The 26,751-nt window shown below is 35.7% G+C and overlaps 1 protein-coding gene across 1 annotated transcript in view; it reads right to left on the bottom strand.

Annotated features, from left to right (window-relative positions):
* The window catches only part of LOC150100045 (ATP-dependent translocase ABCB1-like), a 280,795-nt gene that overhangs the window by 25,947 nt on the left and 228,097 nt on the right, over positions 1–26,751 (bottom strand). Inside the window, exons 23-24 of the mRNA XM_090403288.1 lie at positions 18,836–18,976; positions 10,930–11,086 (exon numbers count right to left, since the gene is read on the bottom strand). Of these exons, the coding sequence (XP_090259414.1) occupies positions 10,930–11,086; positions 18,836–18,976 (298 nt within the window). The remainder of the gene's footprint in view (positions 1–10,929; positions 11,087–18,835; positions 18,977–26,751) is intronic.

Here is a 26,751-nt window from a genome sequence, read left to right as displayed (position 1 = left end):
CGACTCACACCATAACCATTCAAATGCAGTCCATTGCTCCCATACAGTTCACGCAAAAGCTATTTAAGTCATTCTTGTAGATAAGCTTACACGTTGGTTAGACATACTTCTAATTTTTTAGAAATTAGAATGTAAACTATATTATTAATTATAAAAACTTTAATTAATAACTACTTATATTTCGGCAATGTTACACTGCCATCTTCAGGGATCACATACCAATGATATTTGCATGCAGGCACTAACACTAAGTGGGCTAAATTGGGTTGTCTTGGCTGCTGGGCCGATTATCTTAGAATGTAAGCTTCCCAAATTTGTGGCAGTCTCAGAGTAGAGAATGATTCAATGAATAATCTTTCATGCTTGTACTTGCTGCGGTGGAAGAAGGCCACTTTATTACACCACAGCAAGTGGTGTAATAAAGTGGCCACTGTGGTTCTAAAACCAAACAGACCTTCTTACTTTTAGATTGTCTACCTACTTCCCTATAGAATATGATCCCACCAGCTCCTAAATCAGAACACTCCATAGGGTTCTTAAGAAGGTTACCTCTTGGCCCATGGAAGTGACTAACAGACTAAAACCTTTTAACTCTAGACACTCCCCGATATATGGACTACCAAAAATTCATAAGCAAATTGTACCTTTACATTCCACTGTGGATGGCATTGATTCCCCCACAAATTAGCCAAATATTTAGCCAAAGTGCACAATATACTGTCAACACACCTTCACACATGAGAAAACTCAGCCCACTTTAAATACAGTATAGAAAACCTCTCACTCCAACACACGGACATAATGGTCAGTTTTGATGTCTCCTCCTTATTCACCAATATCTTACTCAAAGATACCTTAGATCTCATCCAAGTGAAATTTCCTCCTGATATCTCAGCCCAATTTCAATTCACCATGAACTCAGTTTATTTCGTTTGGTAAGGAAAATTCTACAAACAGACAGAGAGGGACAACTATAGGTTCTCCACTAACTCCACCCCTGGCCAACCTTCTTTATGGAGACCTTTGAAGAAAAAGTCTTAAACTTTGCCCCACATAAACTCATTGTTTGGCTACGCTATGTGGATGACATGTTTGCTATTTGGCTGCATGATCTGGATACACTTCACAATTTCTCAACAACCTTAAACAATCAACACCCCAGGATCCAGTTTACCTTGGAAAAGGAAAACAACAACAGTCTCCCTTTCCTAGATACTCTTATTACATGCCAGACTGATGGATCTCTGTTTACAGAAAACCTACAGGTACAGGGAGATATATTCACCAGCAGTCAACCATCCTCCCATCCCCTTTCCCTCAATATGAGATTATAAAAACCCTATATAACAGAGCAAAATTAATCAATTCAGACAACAATGCCCTAACTACTGAACAACCATTTCCTTAACATCTTCTTAGCCAATGGCTACAACCCCCAACAAATATTAAAACCAGTTAAGCACCACCTCAAAGATTACTCTAAATCTGTTACCATTTCATATATCTGGGGTACATCCAAAAACTAACAAAAATCCTAAGAAAATATGACCTCACAACTAGTTACAAACCACATAAGAAATTGGCATCTCTTATCTGCTCCATCAAAGACCAGCCACTTCCTCTAGACATGCCTGGAGTATATCAGGTCCCTTGCAATTGCAAACTGTCCTACTATGGCCAAACACGCAGGACAGCAATCAGGATATCTGAACACAAAGACTACATACTACATTCGGTTCCATCAATAGAGCCAGTCAGGACTTGCTGAACATACATTGGACACCATCACAGAATACACTAGAAGAAAGCCACTTTATTATACCACAGAAAGTACAAGTATGAAAGATCATTCCTTGAATCAGTCTCAGCTCTGAAAAACTTCCCAAACCTCAACAAATTCTGGTGCACAAGACTTCCCCAAATTTGGGAAGCTAATACTCTAAGATCATCAGCCCAACGGCCAAGACAACCCAATTTAATCAGCTAGGGAGCACTTTAAGAACTCTAGGATCGACTTCAGTTGCCTTTCTTCAGTCTCATTTGCTTGGTGTTAGCGCCTGCATGCACATATCATTGTTTTATGATCCCTGAAGATGGCAATGTAACACTGCTAAAATACAGGTAGTTATTATTTAAAGTTTTTATCATTAATAATATACTTTACATTGTCATTTCGTGAAAAAATTAGAAGTTTTCAAGTTAGTGGCATTGTCAATATTCTAAAAGAAGACATACAGAATATATTCAAGTCAAAGATATTTTTTAAAAATAAAGAAAAAATAATTCTATTTGTTATAACAGAATAAAGGTTTTATTTACTCAAATTGCATGAATGATTGAAAATGGCAAATTACACTGAAGATTAGAGAACTATTTTGTGAGTTATATTTTATGCTATATTCAGGATAGGTATAGTACTCAACCCCATTTACTGTGCAATGTGTTCAAACAGACCACCTCAATTATAATATTTAATTCTATTTCAGATTCACTAAGAGCAAAAATGGGATAGTGTTCAACAACAGGAGAGAAAGGAAAAAAAAAAAGTGCCAGAGAAGAATTCAAAGAAAAATATGGTACTGAAGAGATACCAAACAAGTCTATTACTAAATATCTATATGAAAAATTTTAAATATTTGAGTGCTTCAGATGCATATAAAATGTACTTACAAAGGAGAAATGCATACTAAAATGATAACCACTCAAAGAAGGAAGCTTTCATCTAGGAATTTAATCACTAGACATACACTGTAAAACACTGTTTTAAACAATATGATATGAATACTTTCACTTCCATTGCAAATTGAAATCTGTGTTACACAAACAGCTAATTTCAAAAAAGGATTATGATCACCACAAAAGTCCTATATTATCCCAGAAGATATTTTTCTTCTTTATTTCTTTTTGAATGTTACTGTACACAGTACTAGTACTTAACACTTTGACCGCTGTATGAATCAAATACGATTCGCACTACATTTTTTCAATGCGTTGTGTGAATCATATTTGCTTCACATAAAGATTTTTCTTTCAGCCCGCATAGTTCACCTGTGATTCATATCTAAATGAAATGCTTATGAGAAATGGAAATGTGGGGCCTGGTAAACAGGTTTATATAGTTAGCACGGTAGAATTTCAACTACATGTACAACAGGTGGCCGATTATAATAGAGGTTTTATTTTTACCTGGGGGTGCTTAAGGGTCAAAGCTGTATAACTGAGAGGAGACCTCCACATAGCCTTTAAAGGAATGCGGAGAGCCGACCAGGGTTTCTGACCTAATGTCCAATCCTCACCTTCTTGTGGTGCACCCTGTTGGGTATCTACTTTGATACTGAATGAACGAGGATAGGCTGGCAATTTGGGATTTAGCCGACCAAATTGTATTCTTATTGGTTAAACCAAAAAAAAAATGATGGTACAACATGACAAAATTTCATGCCGGCTGGGGCATCACCCGGTTAAACAAGGGCCCCCATTGTTTTCGCCAGGGAACCAGAGCGAACAGCGAAAAGTCAGCTACTGGAACAAACCCTAAAACACACCTCAACTCAACACCACCAGAGTTAAAGATCGGTACTATCAATATAAGAAGCCTGAATGGCAAAGAAATGGAGCTCGCTGAGGAATTAGATAAGTACCAGATCGACATAATAGGGGTGACTGAAACAAAAAAGACAAAAACTGGTGAGATCTTTCTGAGCAATAAGTACAACATGTTATATTCAGGCAATGAGAAGCAAGGAAAAGAAGGAGTAGCCATAGTATTCAACACAAAATACGAGGCTAATCTTCTTGAATGGCAGTCAGTCTCAAGTAGAGCAATGTGGGCAAATATCAGAATGGGGAATTGGACAATGAGACTTATTTGTGCCTATGGTCCCACAGAAGGTTCTACTAAGGTAGAAGTGGAGGAATTTTTTGAGGCTTTAGAAAAAGCAACTGACACAATGAAAAAGGAAACGTTGGTCCTTGTTGGGGATCTAAATAGCAGAGTAGGAAATGATTCTGAGACATATAAAAATATTTTGGGAAAATTTGGAGAAAAGAGCAAAGCTAATAATAATGGCAAATATCTGTTGGATTTCTATTCAGGTCATGGACTGGTTATTACTAACACCATGTTCCTACATAAAAATGTGCACAAATTCACATGGAGAGAAGAGGCAAGGAATAAGAAAAGTCTCATTGACTATGTTATTGTTGATAGTGATGTTTTCTCCCTGGTGCAGGACACCACAGCGTACAAAGGATTTGAAATTGGAAGTGATCACTATTTAGTCTTGAGCAGGATAAAATTGAATTTCATATTGAAAAGAATAACATGTAAGAAAGTTTTAAAGCGAATAAAAGTTGAGCAGCTCTCAGATGTGAACTGTAGACTAAAATACACAAATATTATTGAAGAAAAAATGAAAGACTTTGAGAACAAGAATCAAACCTTGGAGATTCAGTGGCAAGCCTTGAAGAAAGCCCTGATTGACTCAGCTAGAGAGGCATGTGGTGAAGTTGTCTGCAAGGATAGAAAAATTAGAACTCCATGGTGGACACAGGAGGATAAAGAGGCAGTGAAGGAAAAGAAGAAAGCATATCAAAAGTTCCTGGCAAATAAGTCAGCTTGTGCTCTTAGCGAATACAGAGACAAATGCAAGAATGCTAAACGCTGTGTAAAACTAGCTAAACAAAAGTCATGGGAGGACTTTGGCAAGAATATAGAAAATAAATATCAAGAAGGTGGCAAAATATTCTGGAGGTTGTTGAAGAAGCTTAGGAATGGAGGAAAGAGTGCTGTAAAAGGAGTTAGAGATGATAATGGTGACATGAAAACGGAAGAAAGAATATCCTTGAAGTATGGAGTAATTACTTTGAAAAACTGCTAAATGAAACAAGCAGTGATGAGAGCACAGTGGTAAAAAACACTGAACAGACATGCAGTCAGGAATACATATCCATACTTGAAGTAGAAAAAGCCATCAAAGGCTTAAAATGTGGAAAGGCAGCAGTAGTGGATGATATTCAATCAGAAATGCTGAAGTATGGTGGTATAAAAGTCTTACAGTGGCTGCACTGCATAGTTCAGAAAGCCTGGATAGAGGGACGAATTCCCGATGATTGGAGTAGAGCTCTCATAATACCCATATATAAAAAGGGAAACAAAACTGAATGTGAGAATTACAGAGGTATTTCCCTACTAAGTGTTCATAGCAAGATCTATGCAAGTATACTTGAGAAACGATTGAGAAGAATTGTGGAAGAAAAGCTTGGTGAAGAATAAGCTGGATTCAGGCCAAATAGAGGCTGTCAGGATCAGATCTTCACTTTACGACAAATAGTCGAGAAAGCATGGGAATATAACAAAGATCTGTATTTAAGTTTTGTCGATTTGGAAAAGGCATATGACAAGGTGCCAAGAGAGAAGCTATTCAGTACGCTAAAGTTATATGGTGTCGATGGGGCATTATATCAAGCAATACTTAGTCTTTATTTGAGTTGTAAGTCAGCAGTTAGAATTGAAGGAAGTACAGGAAGATGGTTTAATGTTAAATCTGGTGTCAGACAAGGATGTACATTATCCCCTCTGTTATTCATTATCTATATGGATCACATTATGAAGGAAAGTGGTATTAAACATGATATCAAAATTGGAGATGTTAATGTCAGCTCTTTGCTTTATGCGGATGATGTTATACTTCTAAATAAATCCGCTACAAGTCTGCAAGATTCTCTGACTAAATTGAATAACTGTTGTAATGGATATGGTATGAAGGTCAGCAATAAAAAGACAAAGACAATGAAAATAGGCAGAATCAGTGAAAATGTCAACTGTGTTGTGAATGGAGAACCTGTGGAACAAGTAAAGCATTTCAGCTACTTAGGCACGATTTTTAGTGAAGATGGTAAATTGAATATAGAAATAGACAACAGAATCAACAAAGCTGGTATGGTGGGAAATCAATTGAATAAATTCATATGGAATAAGAGAGAAATTAGTCGGAACACTAAATTAGCTGTATACAAGACAGTGTTCAAACCAGTTTTAACTTATGGATCTGAGAGCTGGGTCAGAAGTAAAACACTTGACCAAAGACTAGAGACCGCAGATATGAGAGTCCTGAGAAAGATTAGAGGCATGAACAGATGGCATCAATGGCAATATCATATTAAAAACGAGGATATTAGGAAAGAACTTGACATTGTCAGCATCCAGGAATGCATTAGCAGAGCGAATCTCAGGTGGTATGGTCACTTAAATAGAATGGGAGAGAAAAGATTAGCAAAACAAGTGTTCTCTGCCAGGTTGGCAGGAAAACGACCCAGAGGAAGACCAAGATATAGGTAAATTGATACGGTATAAAGTGCCTTAGACGATAGAAATATAAGATCTGATAATGTTGGAGTCTTGACAAGTAACAGACTGATTTGGAGGAAAATTGTAGATAAGAAGTTAGTAATAATATAATTGTTTCATGTAGCACTATCATATCCTGTACACCCCTTGAGAGTACATTGCAGGAAATTGATGATGATGATGATATTTTTACCTGATTTAAGCCAATTTCTAATGTTGAATAAAACAATAACAATGGCGTTAAATATTTATTTATAATATATGTCATTATAAATGTGTCAAATCATAAATTTTTCTTCTTGTAAAAAATTGAAAAAGTAATAAACAAAAAATGACAAACATTAGGTATGAAATATACAAATAGATATGAAAAAAATAATTAGGTGAAATTATTACTAAACAATTACAAAGTATAGTTATGCGCAATAGTAAAACAGCGAATACAGTAAAATTTTTCGCACTGAACACATTTCCACCGTGTTTGTGTGACCTTAGATGTTGCATATTTTCTATTATGTTCTTCAGTTAACTTTTTGCAGCAAGATGTACATCTTCTCCTATTACTGGTACCAACCTATTCTAAAATATGTTTTTCCTTGTCTGAAGTCGAAGTAACATTATTTTCCTTTGGTGTAATTCCTAATAACTCTTTTGTGATTTTTTTCTCTAAATTCTGTGATGCTAATATTTTATTAATAACTTGCTTATATACTATAAAAGCGTTCCCCACAGCAGAACCTAAAAGAATTTCAACTGAGAGTTTTCGGTACCATTCACACTTCTTCAAAGACAAGAAGCATAGGCTTTTACCTGATCGGATAGATCAATAAAACTTTTGCTTTTGTTATAGTCTATAATAGCTTCCAGCTTTTGCACTTCATTACCATTTCTTGCTGTAAGAGATTTCATTTTGTTCGTGTGTTTTGTTGATAACATAAGCACTTCATGTTTATCGCACTATTTTATTACCACCACCCCTGTGTCACTTTCTTTACCAATTATTTCACCCTTTTTCAATTTGAATATCCTGTGGAATTCCCTTCCGATTTTTTCTCAAAGTGCCTATAAGGTGTGTTTGTCTATTCAAAAGTTTGTGCGCTAATTCAATACTGGTATAATAATTATCTACATAATGGTCAAGTACATTCTCACAAAGTCCCATAACAATTGAAGTTGGAACACTATTAGTGATACTGGTCTTCTTTTCTGCACCGCAGTATATCTTGAAATCATATGTATATCCATCTTCAATACACAATTTGAATAGTTTTATGCCAAATTTGGGTCGTTTATTCTTGATGTACTGACGAAAGGTAAGATGACCTCGGAAAGGTACTAAAGTTTCATCTACTCAAATATTACTCTAAGGCAGTGGTCGCCAGTGGTCAATATACCATTGTTAGGGGTTGATTAGGGGTCAATAGAAAAATATAAGATATCATTGTATGGGCAATATTTAATTCGGTTAACTTGGGTTACCTCCAACCTGAATGACAATACAATTAAGAGTGAATCGTGGGAACAGTGACATGAATAGGACCTGTAAGATGAAGCAAGGTACTGAGGCCAAACAAGTAGGCCAAAATGACATATTTACCAATAAACGGATGTCGGTGGTTACTGACTGGCCAGCGCGGGGGGGAATGAGATTGCAACACGTGCACGGTTGCTTATTTACTTATACTTACACGTATTCAATCCCAGTCTCATTTATGCGCATCGACATATCGACATACAAGTGAGCGTTAATGTTCTAAAATTCATCAACATACATATTATAATTCATTCGTTATTCATTCACGAACTAAACTTCTCTATGTTGAAGAGTTGAGCAGGGCTGGTAGTAATACCAGTGATATTACTAGTGATAGTAATAGTAATATAATAATATATACTATATTATACATACAATAAGCACTGCAACTATAAAATAATCTAAAAACTCACATAAGCATCTTTTTTGCTTGTCCTATTATAATTACATAATAGTAAAATAGAGAGGGTTGATAAAAAGTCAAGAAACTCTTGAAGGGGTCGATGATCAAAGAAGTTTGGCAACTCCTGCTCTAAGGCATCATTATTTTCTGGAAATTTTTTCTTATATGATTTGTGAGAGGTGTAATTTTATAAAGTCTTTCAGAAGTATTTCCACCCTTGTTGTCTGTGAAGTGCCAGTTACTGAGAAGAAGATCGAACTGATTCCGTGACATAACTTGTTTGATTTATGTAGAGTAGAGGATGCTATTCGACCAATAACATTCTAATTTTGGCATCTGCACTAAACCGAACCAAATTTGCAGACCCAAAAATATCTTCATTTCATTGGGATTTGTGTTCCACTTTCTTATCCTTGCTTTTGGTAAAATTGCCTTACTGAGTTTTTGAAGAGTGTATCTGTTAGTTTCTTGCGCTATTAGGTCCAGCAGTCCTTCATCAATAAACATAAAAAAAGAAGTCTACAGGCTGTTTATCATGCATTTCTTCAATTACATTTTGTTTTATTAAAAATTATTATCCACAAACTGAAAATGTTTTAGATTATCACCTGTAATTTCATTCCATTATAGGTCGGTTGAATTCACATTTCCAAGTATTTCATCTGAGGAAGAATCATTAGTCAAATGCAGATTTCTTATAACATCATCAATTGTTTGTTCTACAGAATGAGCAGCAGTAAACTGAGATGTACTAGGAGTGAAAACTTCTTCGGTATTACCAGTTGTAGATACTTTTATTCTCTTTCCAGCAATGAGAGAATCAGAATCTGAAGACACAGAACTAAGATCACTTCCGTTGTAACTTTCCGACGAATATTTGTATGGTTCATCATCAGATAGAACTTCATTTATCAAGGCTTCTAAATGACATTGCTTTTTTTCGTAGTCTCCCATATTAGGGCAATTTATAACAATATTTATCACTATAACAAATTTATTTCACCAGACAAAACACTGAATGCATATAACTGTTCGTACGCGTCATAGATATGCAAGTTTGACCTTGTGTGAAGTCCACTCGGCCCAGTCAGTAAAAAAAATTCTTCTCAGGCCGCATGGTACACACGTGATTCACACTTAACAAATCTATTTAGCTGAATGAAATAGATAAAAAATCATAAAATATGATTATTTTGTGTTACTTTCAGCAAATTGTAAAACAAAAAGAAGTTGGCATAGGGATCACAAAATGTTTTAACATTACGGCAGTCAACGTGTTAAAGTATGTATGTAGCACATTACCTTATAGTTGTTTAATTCTAAACATCCACAATGGTATTATGATAGTAATAACTAGCAATGCATTGTTTATTAACTACACATGCTCTTCAGCAACTTGATTATTTGCAGCAAGAAAAAAATAAAAGAAAATTTAAAAAATCCATAATTTTAGGAGAACAGAGAGTGGAAGTAGAGGATGATGACAAGAATTTGAGAATGAATATAGTCAAGAAAGGGATGAGAGCTACTTTTTCTCTTATAGAATGGTGCATAATTGGAATGGCTTGCCTGTGGAGGTGGTGAATACAGGTAGTGTGAATGAATTCACATATGGTATATGGGCAATAGGTGGTCTTTCTTGACTTTCTGGAGATCTCTGGTAATAATAATATTTTATAGATTTTTAGAGATTGGGCAAGTTGTAAGCAGACTAAGACGATTATTTTTTATGGAAAACAGGACTGCATTACACATTACTTGCATTTCTTTAGTAATATCAAAGCTAGTAAGGTTATTATAATAACCTTACTAGCTCCAGATTAGTTTAAGGAGCTACTGAAAGATAGTGAAGAAGTTTGTGTCTCATGTTGCACAATGAAATAGAAGTGTAGTTCAGAAAATTAGTTAACTGAGTATAGCCATTTTATTTATACAATGTACAATATAAGTGGCCCACACACACACACACACACACACACACACAGAGAGAGAGAGAGAGAGAGAGATAATATACCAATCTAACTACAATAATTAGGATGATAAAATCTACATTCAATAAATAGACTGGTTGTGTAGTGCCTAATATAGTATGATACAATGTACAATATAAGTGGCCTAGAGAGAGATAAAAACAACATAACAATCTAACTATAATAATTAGGATGGCAAAATCTATACATTATATAAATAGAATGGTTATGTAGTGCCTAATAGCAGAGTTAAGGTTATCTATGCCTAAATTCTGTAAGAAAATACTCTTCATTTTCTTTTTAAAGCTTAAATAAACATCTCTTAATAGCAGTGAATATTGAGATAACCAGTCGCAGAATGTTCAAGTTTATTGTATTAATTTACAGATCTGGTTGGCTGAGTGGATCATGAGTGATTTGTGCATGAATGAGTTAAGCAGATATACCTGCTGATAAGCATTGTGTGAAAAATGGTTACCTTAAGTCTCCTGTCATGAGTCTTTAGACCAGAGCCCAAAGATTCAATGTAAGGACGACTGTCTTTCCCAATTTCCTGATGGAGAAAAGGGGTAATTCATTAATTCATCATTCCTGCTGTTCAATGTCAAAAATGGGGAAGTGACTTTATAGCATGTACATATAAACAACAATTAAAATATACAATGGAACATACCGGTTTGGTTCCTTTATCACTAAAGGCATCAATCTTAGTCTGTAGATCCAGTAGCTTAAATATGCGAGCAGCAGCAAGCTTAGCAGTACTATAATCTGGGGCATATGCTACAGCTTGTGCAAACATAAATGTTCCCATTATAACAGCTTCTGCTATTCTGGAAGATAATGAAATATATATATATATTTATTTTAATGTAAGTGAAATACTCTTAATTCATAATCAAATTACTAAACTATTTCAAGTTTCAAACTTCACATTATATATTAACTAAGAACACTTTCCTATAACAAATTATTCTTTCAATGAATTTAATGGATCTGTTTTTAATTGTAATGAATTATTTTCAAGTTAAATCTGTGCATATCTGAATTAAATAAGAATATTTAATTTGTGTTTGTGAATGTATGGAGTGAATTCGAAGGAAAGCTGGAATTTTAAGATTGATGAATTGCATTTCCATGGGCTTGGTGCTATATATTTGGAGCAACTGCTGTTTGCTAAGAGTAGAGAGACAAGATAAAATTAGCAGAGCTAAGGATCAGAGAAACAGAGAGAGAAGTTGTGGAAAGACAGGGGGAAGATGGATACAAAGACAAAGAATTGATTATGGCAAGATGGGTGACAGACTGCATAAAGATGAGCAGGAGACAGATATGAATGAAAATTAGTCAGGATCAGAGAAACAGCAGTGATTAGGCTGATGAGAGAGGTATACAATAGCAGCTAGGGTAGAGAGTGGAGATTAATGGTATGGATTCAGAGAGAGCAGGTGGTTATGTTTATATATTAACATCATGAGTATTGTAAATAAGAAAGCTCAGTTTGTTACATTCACTGAGTCAGCATGCCCAAACAGATGTAAAGGACAATTGATTGTCTGAGGATATATGTTTTGGGAATAGAAATGGAAGGATGCAGAATTTTCCAACACAAGAAGGTAAAAAAGAAGAGAGAATGATGTTAATGATAGCAAAGGAATTATATCCCCTAAGAGTGGAAGTTGAAAATAGCAGCATATGGGAAGATTTTAATTATAGGAATGTGGATTAGAAGGTTTTTAGAGTGTTGAATTTGGAGATATACTCACAGGATGTGGTTGTTAATGATATATTAACACTACTGCTGGTTGGAGAGTGATCATGAAGTACTTGTTTTGGATGGTGGTTGTTAAACAGGAAAAATTTACTCTCAAAAAGGGATATGTGGAATTATAAGGTGAGTGATTATGAGACACTCCACAATCATGTAACATCAATATGTTGGGTTGATGAACTGTGTAGAAAAGAAGTTGACAGCATGGGAACTGATTAGGAATCACCTGACATAAGCAATGCACAGCTATGTATCAAGAGTCATGCAAAAAAATAGAGTAGGAATGAAATGAGAGAACAGTCAAGTTAGGCAAGTTGTGATGGAAGAGAAGATGCTATGAAGAAGGTATGAGACAGTCAGTAGTGATTAGATGCAAGAGGAATATAAAGTGCAGACTAGAAAGGTAACAAGCTTGGTCAAGAGAGACAAATTGCAATAAGAGAGGAGGTTAGCCAGTCAGGCCAGAAATAATTCAAGGGAATTCTACTACTATATGGCAAGCAGTAGGAAGAATAATCATGGAAGGGTGACACTGATAGATGGTTATGGTAACAGAGTAACCATTGAAAGAGATGAAGTGAAATTATTTTAAATAATGAACATGAATAGAAAGGAGATAAATATTAGGAGAAACAGGTGTATCAGAGATTGATTGAATTAAATATTATCAGATATCAGGCTGTAATAATAGATGACATATCACTTTACATTTTTTAAAAATGTGCAAATGGATTAGCTATGCTCTTGACTTGGTCATTTCATAAAAGTCTTGCAGTGAAAAAGCTCCTAAGGAGTGGAAAGAAGGCAAAACATTACCACTCCATAAGTATGATTCTAGGACAGTAGTTTCAAATTATAGACCGACCAGCCTGTATATCTGAAACTGTAGTTAAGGTACTGGAGAGGCTGGTTAAGAATATAATACAGAATAAGATTGATGCATATGAAATTCGATTCCTATTGACTATTCTAATTATTAACAGAATAGTTAATAGGAATAACAGGAATATGTAAATAGTTAACTATAAATATTAGTTGGAAATAACTATTATCCCTAAATATTCTTAAATATGGTATCCTTTCTCCATAACTACTCTATCCAGTTTTGTGAAAATTAATATTCCATCTACAGATCTGGTAGTATCTAAGTAAGAAAGAATATTCAAAACTTTATATGGAATAAAAAATTTCAGAATGCTAAATATAATTGAAATAATAAATAATACATAAAACAGGATTTCAAATTTTCTTGTGAAAAATTTTCTTGCAATTAATTTCCCACGTTTCTCCTAATATTTTCTATGCAATGAATTGTCCAAACACATTCTTTATGATATTCAGCATGGTTTGTAAAGGGTATGTCTTCTTGCATCTTATGATGTGATGAATGTGTTGAATAAGGGTGATTCATACACAGTGATATTCTTGGACTTTGCAAAGGCATTTAATAGATTAGCATATGATAGGTGATGTACAAGCTGCAAAGGAAGAGGAATGGGTAATAGAGTGATTAGATGGATATCTCAATCAGTCTGGCTCTCTGAACAATACCAGCAAGATATGTATGATGGAGCAGTGTCTCAAAAAAAGGAAGGTAACTAGTAGTGTGTCCTGGGGATCTCTTCTCAGGCCTGCAAATAGTTATTTATTAATGATATTTCATGTTGATTGAGTGGGGATCATCAGTTGTTTGTTGATGATGTAAAGTTGGGAAAATTACATGGAGCACAGCTGATGAATTTTAATTCTCTTCAGGAAGATTTTAATAGGATTTTGACTAGGACAAATGAATGGGGATTATACTACATAGCCATTTACAACCAATACAGTACGGTGACAGCCTTAAATCTCTGTGCTTTGGAGTGGAGTTCAGTGCAGTGCAAGGTTATGTCCCGTATTTGTGGAACTGTGCTTCGTGTAGTGGATGAAATTCAAGATCTAAGGGTGATGATCGACAGTGGATTGAAGTTTCAGTAAGAGGCACAGTGATAAAAAGGGATAAGGAGATGGTTGCACCACTGTATAAAGCATCAGCCAGACAACTCATGGACTATTATGATCAGATTTGGTTATCTAACTTTCATTGTGATGTGGAAACACTGGAGAAGGTCCAGAGACATGTAACCAAGGAAATATCAAAACATGGGATGTCGGTTATGGAAGGATAGAAAGAAAGAGAGAGATTAACAGAATACAAACTGCATAGTTTGGTGGATATGCAGAAAAACAGGTATTATGATATATATGTTTAAGTTAGTGAGGGAATTTTGTCAGATTAATACAGAGCAAATTACAAAAAAACAGGGAAAGGTGAGAAAAGGCCATTCCTGGTAGATGTGAAAAGGTGTGAGGAGTAGATATTTTATATTGAGAACTGTTAATGAGTGGAACACGTTACCAGAATGCATTGTAAATGCTGGGAGTGTTAAGATTTTAAGGTTCATTATGATAAATATATTGTTAGTCAGTTGAGTTAATTTCTCATGCTGAGTTTGCTGACTCCATGGATATTGATGTAATGATGATAATAATAGTAATATAGAAAATAAATGGAACAGATAGTTCACATTCTAAAGTGCTTTAACTTAGCAGATTGGGATTACAACTAGCATCAGATTAGGTATAAATTAAAGATGCCAAGAAATTATTCTTGGTTTCATCCTTTATCCAAGTATGAGCAAACAAAGTTTGCATGCGAAGTCACTTCACAATTGGGCTATTTGTACAGCCAAAGCACAAACTTTGTTTGCTTACACTTGGATAAAGGATAAAACCAAGAATGTAATTTCTTAGCATCTTTAATTTATAGTATAACCAAGAGAAAAAACTTTCAACATCGGATTAGGTAGTTTCTATTTCTGTGAAGCATATTAGTAAAATATATGACTGTACATAAAATAAACTCAAAAATATATAAAATTATTTAACATATCTCATGACTATAGTTACTTCATCATATTTGTCTCAGTTTGAACTGAGCAAGCAGATCAATGGATATGAAAAGACTCACTCTAATCGCTTTCTAGTAAACATTCTATTTCTGCTTATTCCTTTTCAATTGATATTTTCACATGGACTGTTTTGCTGAACATGACTCTATCATTACTTTACTCCATTTTCATGTAATCCATATGGAAATGCAAGTTAACCAATTTTGAAAGCCCAGCTTCAAATTTATTTAACTCGTCTGCTTCCATTATTCCATTTATTTGTCATCTGAAATAGTGTTCCTGATGCCAGTCCCATGACTTCAACTTCCATATGTTTAACAAAATATCAACACATTTCTTCTTTGTCCAAATGTAGCACTGATATATGAACAAGAGGTTTTATAAATCCCACACATGAGAGGCTAAAAGGTCTATAGTAAATAAATGCTGTGTTGTGGACATATATGTGTATCTGACACAATTTTGTCCTAACAAATTCCCATGCGATGAATCTCATATCTTGGCAGTTCATCTTCCCATTGTATTGATGTTAGCTGACAACAAAGCTTTTCATAAGCACCAATCTTACATTCCACATATGTCTTTCGTGACTGAAATCTTATCCTCCTCATGTCAGAACTTTTATGTTCACTTCCACTTACAGTGCACTGCTGATATCCTCTAAAGTTAAATTCACAACTATATCCTCTAAAGTTAAATTCAATCCTTTAAACTTATATTGCTTCCAATTCAAGACATGTGAAGTAGTTTCCCTCTCATAAAATCTACAGAAATGTACTGTCTTCATTTCTACAGACTATCTTCTCCTAACTACATTCCCACAATTAAAATCATTCATTAGAATTACTCTGTTTCTCTGTTTTTACTGAAAACTAATTTGTGTATACATTTTGTAATCATCGTCCTCCATATTTCCAGGGATATAACAACATATTATTTTATTTATTTCAATTTCAAATCAAATAGCCTCAAAATCATCATATGTACTACCATTTTTCACCTACATCGTGAGTAGACACAATTCCTCTGTCATGAATAGCACTGTCTTCTGCTCTTTTCTCCTTATCTTCATGGAAGGTCTTTTCCCTCCTATATATTAATTAACCGCATTTTGCTTATGCCAATTATCCTTGGATAAGCTAACTCAATCAATGCCACAAATGTAACATCATTATTTTTGATGTATCTTTCATTAATAAACAAGTATAATGGGCATGTGAAGTCTAATATATCATGCTCATGTTATTACTCTCTTGCACTGCCTCCCCAGTCCAAAACTTCACAACCTTCTCTTTCCATCACTACACTTTCCCACTTTTACAGATATGATCGATCCCATTTTGTTCAAGACCACCCCACCTATACTATCTTATTTCACTTAGTTGCTATATACTTCTACATTGGGTCTCCCTCAAATGCGGAGTTTTTTTTTCCATGAATAATTATTTCATGGAAAAAGTTATAATTTATCATTATAGCATGTCATATTCATTAGCACAATGATATTTCTCTTACCCATCTTTAAGGTGATCAAAGACTTGACAAGCAAAGAAAACAAATTTAGAGGTTACTATTATAAATTAAATTACACTTTAATAAATAGTTCCGATATTTTGGTAACGTCATGTTGCCATCTTCAAAAGGAACTTATAAAAAAAGACAAGTGCACGTAGGCACTACAACACAGTAATTGAGAATGCAGTGATGAAGCTATTGTTCTCCTAAAAGTCAGTCCTCCTGATGGTGCCCTCTAGCAGGCTAAGTAGGTGTTCTTGGCCATTGGGCTGAAGGTCTGCATATGTAAGCCTTCCAAATTTGGGGCAGTCTCATACAACTAAATTTGTTGAGGTTTCAAGAGTTTCTTAGGGCTGAGGCTGATTCCATAAATAGTCTTTCGAATTTGTATTTGCTACAGTGTATTATTGTAGCTTTCTTCCACCGAATTCTGTGGCATGTATCCAGAGCATGGTCTGCAAGACCAGAATGGCTGTACTTGTGAAAAACGGATGTAGTCCCTGTGTCTGAAATTCTGATATTTGCTGTCCTGCCTGTTTGGCCAAAGTAAGACAGTTTACAGCTGCAAGGGACCTGGTATACACCAGGTAAGTCTAGGAGAAGTGGTTGGTCTTTAGTGGAGCAGATAAGGGATGCCAATTTTCTGTATGGTCTGTAACAGGAGGTCAAGTCATTTTTTTTAAGATTCTGGTAATTTTTTCCGAGGTGCCATGGATGTAAGGAATGGTGATGGATTTAGAGAAATCCTTGTTGTGGAGGGGGATTGTGGTTTGTAGGTTTCAATATTTTTTGGATTTTTTTTTGGGCGGGAGGGTCGAAAGACTATTTATGGAATCAGCCTCAGGCCTAAGAAACTCTCCAAACCTCAACAAATTTGGTTCTATGAGACTGCCCCAAATTTGGGAGGCTTACATATGCAGACCTTCAGCCCAACGGCCGTGAACACCTACTCAGCCCGCTAGAGGGTACCATTAGGACTTTTAGGAGAACAATAGCTTCATCACTTCATTCTCAGTTACTGTGTTGTAGTGCCTATATGCACGTGCCTTTTTTTATAAGTTCCTTTTGAAGATGGCAACGTGACGTTGCCGTCTATTAAATTACACTTTAATAATATTGAAAATATTTATTAAAGTGTAATTAAATTTATATTTGTATCTACGGTGTCAATTCCTCAAGTGATTTAGTAATGCATAACCAACGTATAAGCCTGTCTACGAGAATTACCATCATCCATGGAGATGCGATTGCACGAAAGGCCCGGCAATATGGTAAAATGAAGTTGAAGTTGTCTAGACAATTAAATCATCTAACTTTCCTAAAACACTGCCGGGATAATCAGGTAATCCCGAATTGTGTAAAATTCAAGCACCATTTTGTTTCACAAAAAGTTGTCCGTATATATAACCACGCCAGCTATGGGAACAAATCACCACTGCGCAGTTTCTCTTAGCGGACATTAATTCTGCTTTTAAAGAAGAGCTTTCATGCACTTTAAATCACATTCATGTTAAGCTGCAGACAAATAATTTTGAAAAAAATACGAGGTCAACAGATGAAAAAATTCGAAAAATTAAAAAAGAACTCGACGGTCAATCAAAAACTTCCTACCAACACCGTAATCAACCTTTCTTCAGTCACCCTGAAGCCTGAAGCACTCAACATGCTTTCACATAGACACAACTTCGGCATTGCTCCCAGAAAAATACCCAGTGAAGATATTATGATCCAGATCAAACGTGGATCATAATATGATCCACGTTCCAAATCAAATCACCAACAGTGTAAGACTGGATGTAGCTTATGTCCTCTCCAAAGCAAGACCACCAAAAACCAACAAGGAATATAAAGCTCTGCAGGAAATGAGGAATAATAAAGAAATAGTTATCTACAAAGCGGATAAGGGAAATGCGACTGTAGTACTTAACCAAAAGGACTACATAAGTAAGCTTAATGCTCTTCTATTAGATCGGGCTCCTTACCTTCCTATCGAATACAATCCCACTAACTCACAAATCAGAAAACTTCACAGGCTCCTTAAGAAAGTCATTTCTTGGCCTGTAGACATTACCAACAGATTAAAGCCGTTTAACTCTACCCCCCCCCCCCACATTTATGGACTCCCAAAAATACATAAAGAAAATGTACCATTACATTTCTAAAAGCATTAGAAATGTAATTCTTCTAAAAGCATTAGCACAATTTTTAGGTCTGTATTTTGTGTTCTGCTACATTATACCAACTTTTTATTTTAATCCACATGCTTGCTTTGCAAAATTAAACATAATTTCTGATTTTCTACACATAGATGTGCATACACACACACACAATATATTTTTACTTACTTGAATAGGTTATCATATGTCATTTCTTCATTTGCTACTAGCCTGCTTCCATAATACATAGCTGTAGCATAAGAAAAAGTTGGAATGCACTGTGAAAAACCAAAAGTGAAGCCTCTATAATGGGATTTTTTCTTGGCATTTCTATTAAAAACAATTTTAGTATTAAATCTCATTTATGATAATCAGCTAAGAACAATATTTAAAATACATTCCCAGTGTTAACATTTAGTCAAAATAAGTCTAATATTAGAAATGTTTATCAATGAATTAGCAATATTTAAATAAAAATAATAAAATATTACTCTTTATGTGTTTTCCAACAATGTATAACATGACACTGGCTGGAACTGATGAAATTAACATTTTGGAGATCTTTAATGAAATTTGACAAGCCATTCTACTTTTGGTTTAAATTAAATAATTTTTAGAAACTGAACTTTAAAATGATGGGAAATTATACATTACAATACCATGCCAAGTGTCTAAGATGTTTTTAGAATAAATGAATGAATGAATGAAGTTAGTCCTAGAGAATCACATTATCCATTCAAATAAACTATCTACGAGAAGCAGAAGGAAGCAATATATCATCTAGTAGAAGCAATGTCTAAATGTATTCCAATGGTCATAAAGTTAAATAAGGGATGTGAAATGGATAAATGAAGAGATTAAGCATGCAATGCAGAGAAAGAAGGCATTATGGAGGCAACATAAGATAAGTAGTGATAAAACAGTTCAATAAGGAGTACAAAGAACAGACAAGGAGGACAACACAACTGGTAAGGGCAGAAAAAGTGCAGTATGAACAGCAGAGAAATATAATGATTATTGTAGTATAAGTGGTATAAAGATAACCATTGCACAGGATATAGTTTAGATAGTAAATGAGCGGTTCATAAAAGTATTTCATTATTGTGAATATGACAGGATACAAAATTTGAAAATAATGGAAGAGGAGAGAAGGTCTGTGAGTGAACAAGAGGTATATGAGGAAATGAGTAAACATCATGTTAATAAGGTTGAGGATCCTGATAATATATCACCATGTATTCTGAGGAAATGTAACAGGAACTAGATATCTGCTGGACATACTTGTTTAATATGAGTCCTACACTGGGTCAAGTTCCAATGGAGTGGAAGGCAAGATCATATCACTGCATAAGGGAGATGACAAAGGAGAGTCAAATTATAGGCCAATCTGTGTGTCAGGTGTGGTTAAATTGTTGGAGAGGCTAGTGAGAACTAGGATCCAGAATTCGATTGATAACAGTGGTATTCTCTTTGATGGACAGCACATATCTGCTAAAGGAAGGTCATGTTTTAGTAATGTACTTATTACAATAAGGTGACAGCTGCATTAGCCAAGAGAGATGAATACAAAGTAGTGTACTTAGATTTTACAAAGAATTTTGTAAAATATAAGTATGCTACTTAGATTTTACAAATTAACCAGTTGCTCATAATGTTCCAGAGACTTGTTAATATCTTGAATTTCTTCTTGAAAAAGTGAAATATAAAGAATACAAATGGTTAATTTGTGGAGATGCTTAAGGGGGTACTTAAGGGTCAAAGCTGTATAACTGAGAGGAGACCTCCATATAGCCTTTAAAGGAATGTGGAGAACCGACCAGTCCAATCCTCACCTTCTCGTGGTGCACCCTGCTAGGCATCTACCTGAATACTGAACGAACGAGGATTGGCTAGCAATTTTGGATTTAGCCGACCAAATTGTATTCTTATTGGTTAAACCACAATATTAAATGATGGTACAATATGATAGAATTTCATGCCGGCTGGGACATGAAATTCTATCATGTTGTACCGTTGTTTACTCCAGGGAACCAGGGCGAACACCGAAAAGTCAGTTACTGGAACAAATCCTAAAACACACCCCAAATCAATATCACCGGAATTGAAGATCAGTACTATCAACATAAGAAGCCTGAATGGCAAAGAAATGGAGCTAGCTGATAAGTACCTCATATGTGGAAGATCGACATAATAGGGGTGACTAAAACAAAAAAGACAAACACTGGTGAGATCTTTCTGAGCAATAAATACAAAATGTTATATTCAGGCAATGACAATAAAGGAAAAGAAGGAGTAGCCATAGTATTCAACACTAAATATGAGGATAATCTTCTTGAATGGCAGGCAGTCTCAAGTAGAGTGATGTGGGCAAATATCAGAATGAGGAACTGGACAATGAGACTTATTTGTGTCTATGAACCAACAGAAGGTTCTCTTAAGGTAGAAGTGGAAGAATTTTTTTGAGGCTTTAGAAAAAGTAACTGGCATAATGAAAAATGAAGAGTGGGTCCTTGTTGGGGATCTAAATAGCACAGTAGGAAATGATTGTCAGACATACAAAAATATTTTGGGAAAATTTGGAGAAAAGAGCAAAGTTAGTAATAATGTCAAATACTTGTTGGATTTCTGATCAGGACATGGATCAGAAATCCAATTTATTATTACTAACACCATATTCCAAGATAAAAATGTGCACAAATTCACATGGAGAGAAGAGGCAAGGAATAAGAAAAGTCTCACTGACTATATTATTGTTGATAGTGATGTTTTCTCTCTGGTGCAGGACACTAGAGTGCACAGAGGATTTGAAATTGGAAGTGATCACCATTTAGTCTTAAGCAGGATAAAATTGAATTTCATATTGAAAAGAAAAACAAGTAAGAAAGTTTTAAAAAGAATAAAAGTTGAGCAGCTCTCAGATGTGAACTGTAGACTAAAATATACAAGCATTATTCAAGAAAAAATGAAAGAGTTTGAGAACAGGAATCAAACCGTTGGAGATTCAGTGGCAAGCTCTGAAGAAAACATTGATTGATTCTGCCAGAGAGACATGCGGTGAGGTTATCTGCAAGGATAGAAAAATCAGAACTTCCTGGTGGGTACAGGAAGTTAAGGAGGCAGTGAAGGAAAAGAAGAAAACATATCAAAAGTTCCTGGCAAATAAGTCAGCTGGTGCTCTTAGAGAATACAGAGACAAATGTAAGAAAGCTAAACACCATGTAAAACTAGCAAAACAAAAGACATGGGAAGACTTTGGTAAGAACATAGAAAATAAATATCAAGAAGATGGCAAGATATTCTGGAGGTTGTTGAAGAAGCTTATGAATGGAGGAAAGAGTGCTGTAAAAGGAATTAGAGATGATAAAGGTGATATGAAACTGGGAGAAAAAAATATCCTTGAAGTATTGAGTAATTACTTCAAAAAATTGCTAAATGAGACTAGCAGTGATAAAAAACACTGACCAGGCATGCAATCAGGAATACATATCCATGCTTGAAATAGAAAAAGCCATCAAAGGTTTAAAATGTGGAAAGGCTCTCATAGTAGAGCCTTTCCACATATTGGATAGTACCCATATATAAAAAAGGGAAATAAAACTGATTATGAGAATTACAGAGGTATTTCTTACTGAGTGTTCCTGATAAGATTTATGATAGTATACTTCAGAAACGGTTGAGAAGGATTGTGGAAGAGAAGCTTGGTGAGGAGCAAGCTGGATTCAGGCCAAATAGAAGCTGTGAGGATCAGATATTCACTTTACGACAAATAGTTGAAAAGTCATGGGAATATAACAAAGATCTGTATTTAAGTTTTGTAGATCTGGAATAAGCATATGACAAGATGCCAATAGAGAAGCTATTCAAAACACTACAGTTGTATGGTGCCAGTGGATCATTACATCAAGCAATACTTAGTCTTTATTTGAGTTGTAGGTCAGCAGTTAGAATTCAAGGAAGTACAGGGAGATGGTTTAATGTTAAATCTGGTGTCAGACAAGGATGTACTTTATCACCTCTGTTATTCATTATCTATATGGATTACATTATGAAGGAAAGTGGTATTAAACCTGATATCAAAATTGGAGATGTTAATGTCAGCTCTTTGCTTTATGCGGATGATGTTATACTTCTAAATAAATCCGCTACAAGTCTGCAAGATTCTCTGACTAAATTGAATAGCTGTTGTAATAGATATGGTATGAAGGTCAGCAATAAAAAGATAAAGACAATGAAAATAGGCAGAATCATTGAAAATGTCAACTGTGTTGTGAATGGAGAACCTGTAGAACAAGTAAAACATTTCAGCTACTTAGGCACGATTTTTACTGAAGATGGTAAATTAAATATGGAAATAGACAACAGAATCAACAAAGCTGGTATGGTGGGAAGTCAGTTGAATAAATTCATATGGAATAAGAGAGAAATTAGTCAAAACACTAAATTAGCTGTATACAAGACAGTGTTCAAACCAATTTTAACTTATGGATCTGAGAGCTCGGTCAGAAGTAAAACACTTGACCAAAGACTAGAGACTGCAGATATGAGAGTCCTGAGAAAGATTAGGGCGTGAACAGATGGCATCAATGGCAATATCATATTAAAAACAAGTATATTAGGAAAGAATTTGATATTGTCAGCATCTGGGAATGCGTTAGAAGAGCTAATCTCAGGTGGTATGGTCACTTAAATAGAATGGGCAAGGAAAGATTACCCAAATAAGTGTTCTCTGCCAGGTTGGCAGGAAAACAACCCAGAGGAAGACCAAGATATAGGTGGATTGATATGGTAAAAAATGCCATAGAAGATAGATATATAAATATAAGATCTGATAATGTTAGCTTTGACAGGTAACAGATTGATTTGGCAGAAAATTGTAGGTAGGAAGTTAGTAATGATGTAAATTTTTCATGTACCATCATATCCTGTACACCCTTTGAGGGTATATGTCAGGAATTTGATGACAATGATGAATTTGTGGAGATCTGAAAGTCATCTGTAAGCTTTGGACAGTAATCTCAGTATGTACAATTTATGCATTGGACAATAGTCTGGTTGTTGTTTTCTTGGTGAATGTGACATTACAGCACTTTTGAGCATGCAATGAGAAATCTTCATTCTGGACTATATATTATATAATGTAATATATTATATTGCATATTAAAAATTCTGTGTGTGTGTGTGTAAAAGTTTAGAGGATCCAAATTAGTTCTCTTACCACTGCTTCATAGAGAGTTAATGAAACCATTTTTAAAAGGCATTAATAAGTGCTGACTCAGTGGATAAGCTAACAGGTAAATTATGATGATTTTATTATTGATGTCAAAAGTCAAGGACACTAATAATAATGAGATCTTTCCTTTCTTCTCTTCTCTTAGTAAAACACACTTTTTATATTTTTAACATTCTAAAAATAATGTAAAATATTATTTTTTTAAAACATTTCTTCTCTTATAATACTAGGACTTTAAACCACAGCTTGAGCCACAGGCAGTTCTAGTAGGAAATTTATTCATTCATGAGGCTTTTTTGCATTATTATTCTCAGATCTCCATGAGTAAAACACTCATCATGGGAGGTCTCTCTCTCTCATACACAGAACTCCTCATAATATGCCTTAAATGCATTCAAATTCTCTGCAGACACCACACTCGCAGGCAATGCATTCCAATCATTCATCACTCTTCGTACAAAAAAACCTGCTTCTCATTCCTTTGATCACATCATCCATATACAGCTTCCAGGGATGATTCTTGTTTTCTCATTCTCTGAAAAATCTCTTCAACTTTAATCTTATAAGAAACACTTGCCAACTTATATATGTCTTTGTACAGTATCACCCCTCCTCCTATCCACTAGACTCTGTAAATTGCAACTTCTCAACCTTTATTTATACTCAACATTCCAGACCAGAAATACCTTAGTATCTGGGCTCTTTCAACTGGCTCTTCATCCTTTTGAAAACCAGGTGACCAAATCAGTGCATGGTAGGCTTATTGAAGTCCTCATACAATGGAACCATAATCTCCTCACTTCTACAAAGTTGCTGTCCTCACAATTTTAGCAACATATTCTCTAAATTTTAAGTCTCTATAGACTCATCACCAGATCTCTAATTTTCTCCACCTCCTCCAGTATATACCCATCAACTTTACACTCTACATTCCATCTTTGTGTTTTCCAAATTCTTCTCAGCTTTGCATCATCTGCAAAGAACTGAATATCCCCATTCATACCTTCCCTAATATATTCAGGTAAAAATATACATACAAGCATCTTCAAGGCCCACCTTTCCTAATTGGGTTGTGGGGGCAACAGCTGCAAGAGGAACTTCCAATGGTCATGATCCTCTGCCACCAAGCTCGGGAGTTCTGGTGGGATTCCCAAACGTGTCCACCCAAGGTTTTGGATATAATCTATCCAGCGAGTCCTTGGCCTTCCACGTGGCCTCCCACCCTCTGGCTTGGCAAAGAGGGCCAGCTGAGGGAGCCTCTCTTGTGGCATTCTGACCAGGTGCCCGTACCAACGTAACTGTGATCTCTCAACACAGAGAAGCAGCGGTTGAGTATTGAGGGTTTCCTGAATTGCAGAGCTTCTGACTCTGTCAAGTCTTGTCAGTCCTGCAACCCCTCGAAGGAACCTCATTTCAATTGCTTGGATTCGTGTCCACATTCTTTCGGTCATTAGCCAATTCTCATGACCATAGGTGAGGATGGGGACATAGACTGTATTGAAGACAGCCAGCTTTGCCTTCTGGCTTAACTTGTGCTTCAATACTACCAAACAACCAAGCTCCCACAATACTGAGCTTGCTAAGCCAATTCGAGTATCTAGCTCTACATTCCATTTTCCGTCGTTCATGAATATGGACTCAAGGTATTTAAATTTCTCCACCTGCCTCATTGGGACTCCAATTACATGTAGAGTGCACTGGGATGGATGTCTTGAGACCACAAATGTTTCAGTTTTGGCTACACTGATCTTCATTCCAGCATCTACACAAACAGCTACAAACCTATCCAGGGTCTGCTGGAGGTCATCTGTGGAAGAGCTAAGCAGAACTAGGTCATCTGCAAAAAGCAGACGTCCAATGCTACATCTTCCAATTCTGACACATGCACTGCAGACTGTGAAAGGTTCAGACTTTGTGCTGTTTACCCTGACACAAAACTCTGGGCATTCATACAGGGACTTGATGGCAGCTAATAGTTGACTATCCACTCCATACTCCTGTACTACTTGCCAAAGCTTATCCCGAGGAACCTGGTCATATGCCTTCTCCAAGTCCACAAAACATGTGTAGATATTCTTTGGCATATTCCCAAGATTTCTCAAAGACTTGCCTTAAAGTGAAGATTTGGTCAGTTGTGCTTCTACTAGGACGAAAGCCACATTGTTCTTCCTGGAACTTTGACTCAACTATGCTCCTGCACCGTCTTTCCAAGCACTTAGCATACACTTTCCCAGGCAGGCTGAGCAGAGAGATGCCACGATAGTTACTGCAATCCTTCTGGTCTTCCTCTTGAAGACTGGTATTATTATGCCTGTCTGCCATTGCTTTGGTGCTCGCCCAGATATCCAAGCAACCCGACACACTCGAGTCAGCCAGAGAATACTGTCTCAATTTAAGGTTTTTAGCATTTTGGGCCGAATTTCATCATCGCCGGAAGCCTTGCCCGATTTTAGCAATTTTATTGCTAAATGGACCTCTTCTGCTGTGAGACTAGTCATTGTCCCGATCTGCACCTCTTGGATGCCAACAACTGCTGGGACACCTGGGTTAAGAAGGCTCAAAGTATTCCTTCCATCTATGGAGGATATCCTTCTCGGTTGTTAAAAGTGTGCCATCAGAGGCCTTAATTGCCCTTGCTGTGCACGATTTCCTCCCTCGAAGGCGGCGTATGGTCTGCCAGAATACTTTGTTTGCATTTGCATAGGATGAGTCTAATCTTTCTCCAAAGGATTCCCAAGCCTTCTGCTTTGCTGTCTTTACTGCCTCAGCAGCAGCTTTTTATGTTTCAGCATACTGTAAACGCATCTCAGGTGACCTGACCCTAAGCCATGTTAGGTAGGACTCCTTTTTTTTTTTTTGCCCAGACAGTTTTTTG

This window comes from Typopeltis vanoorti, chromosome 13, assembly GCF_054136105.1.
Source record: "Typopeltis vanoorti isolate ZY-2024b chromosome 13, IOZ_Tvanoo_1.0, whole genome shotgun sequence".
Classification (NCBI taxonomy): domain Eukaryota; kingdom Metazoa; phylum Arthropoda; class Arachnida; order Uropygi; family Thelyphonidae; genus Typopeltis; species Typopeltis vanoorti.
Note: the sequence above shows the minus strand (reverse complement) of the source record. Positions and strands in the feature narration are given on the sequence as shown.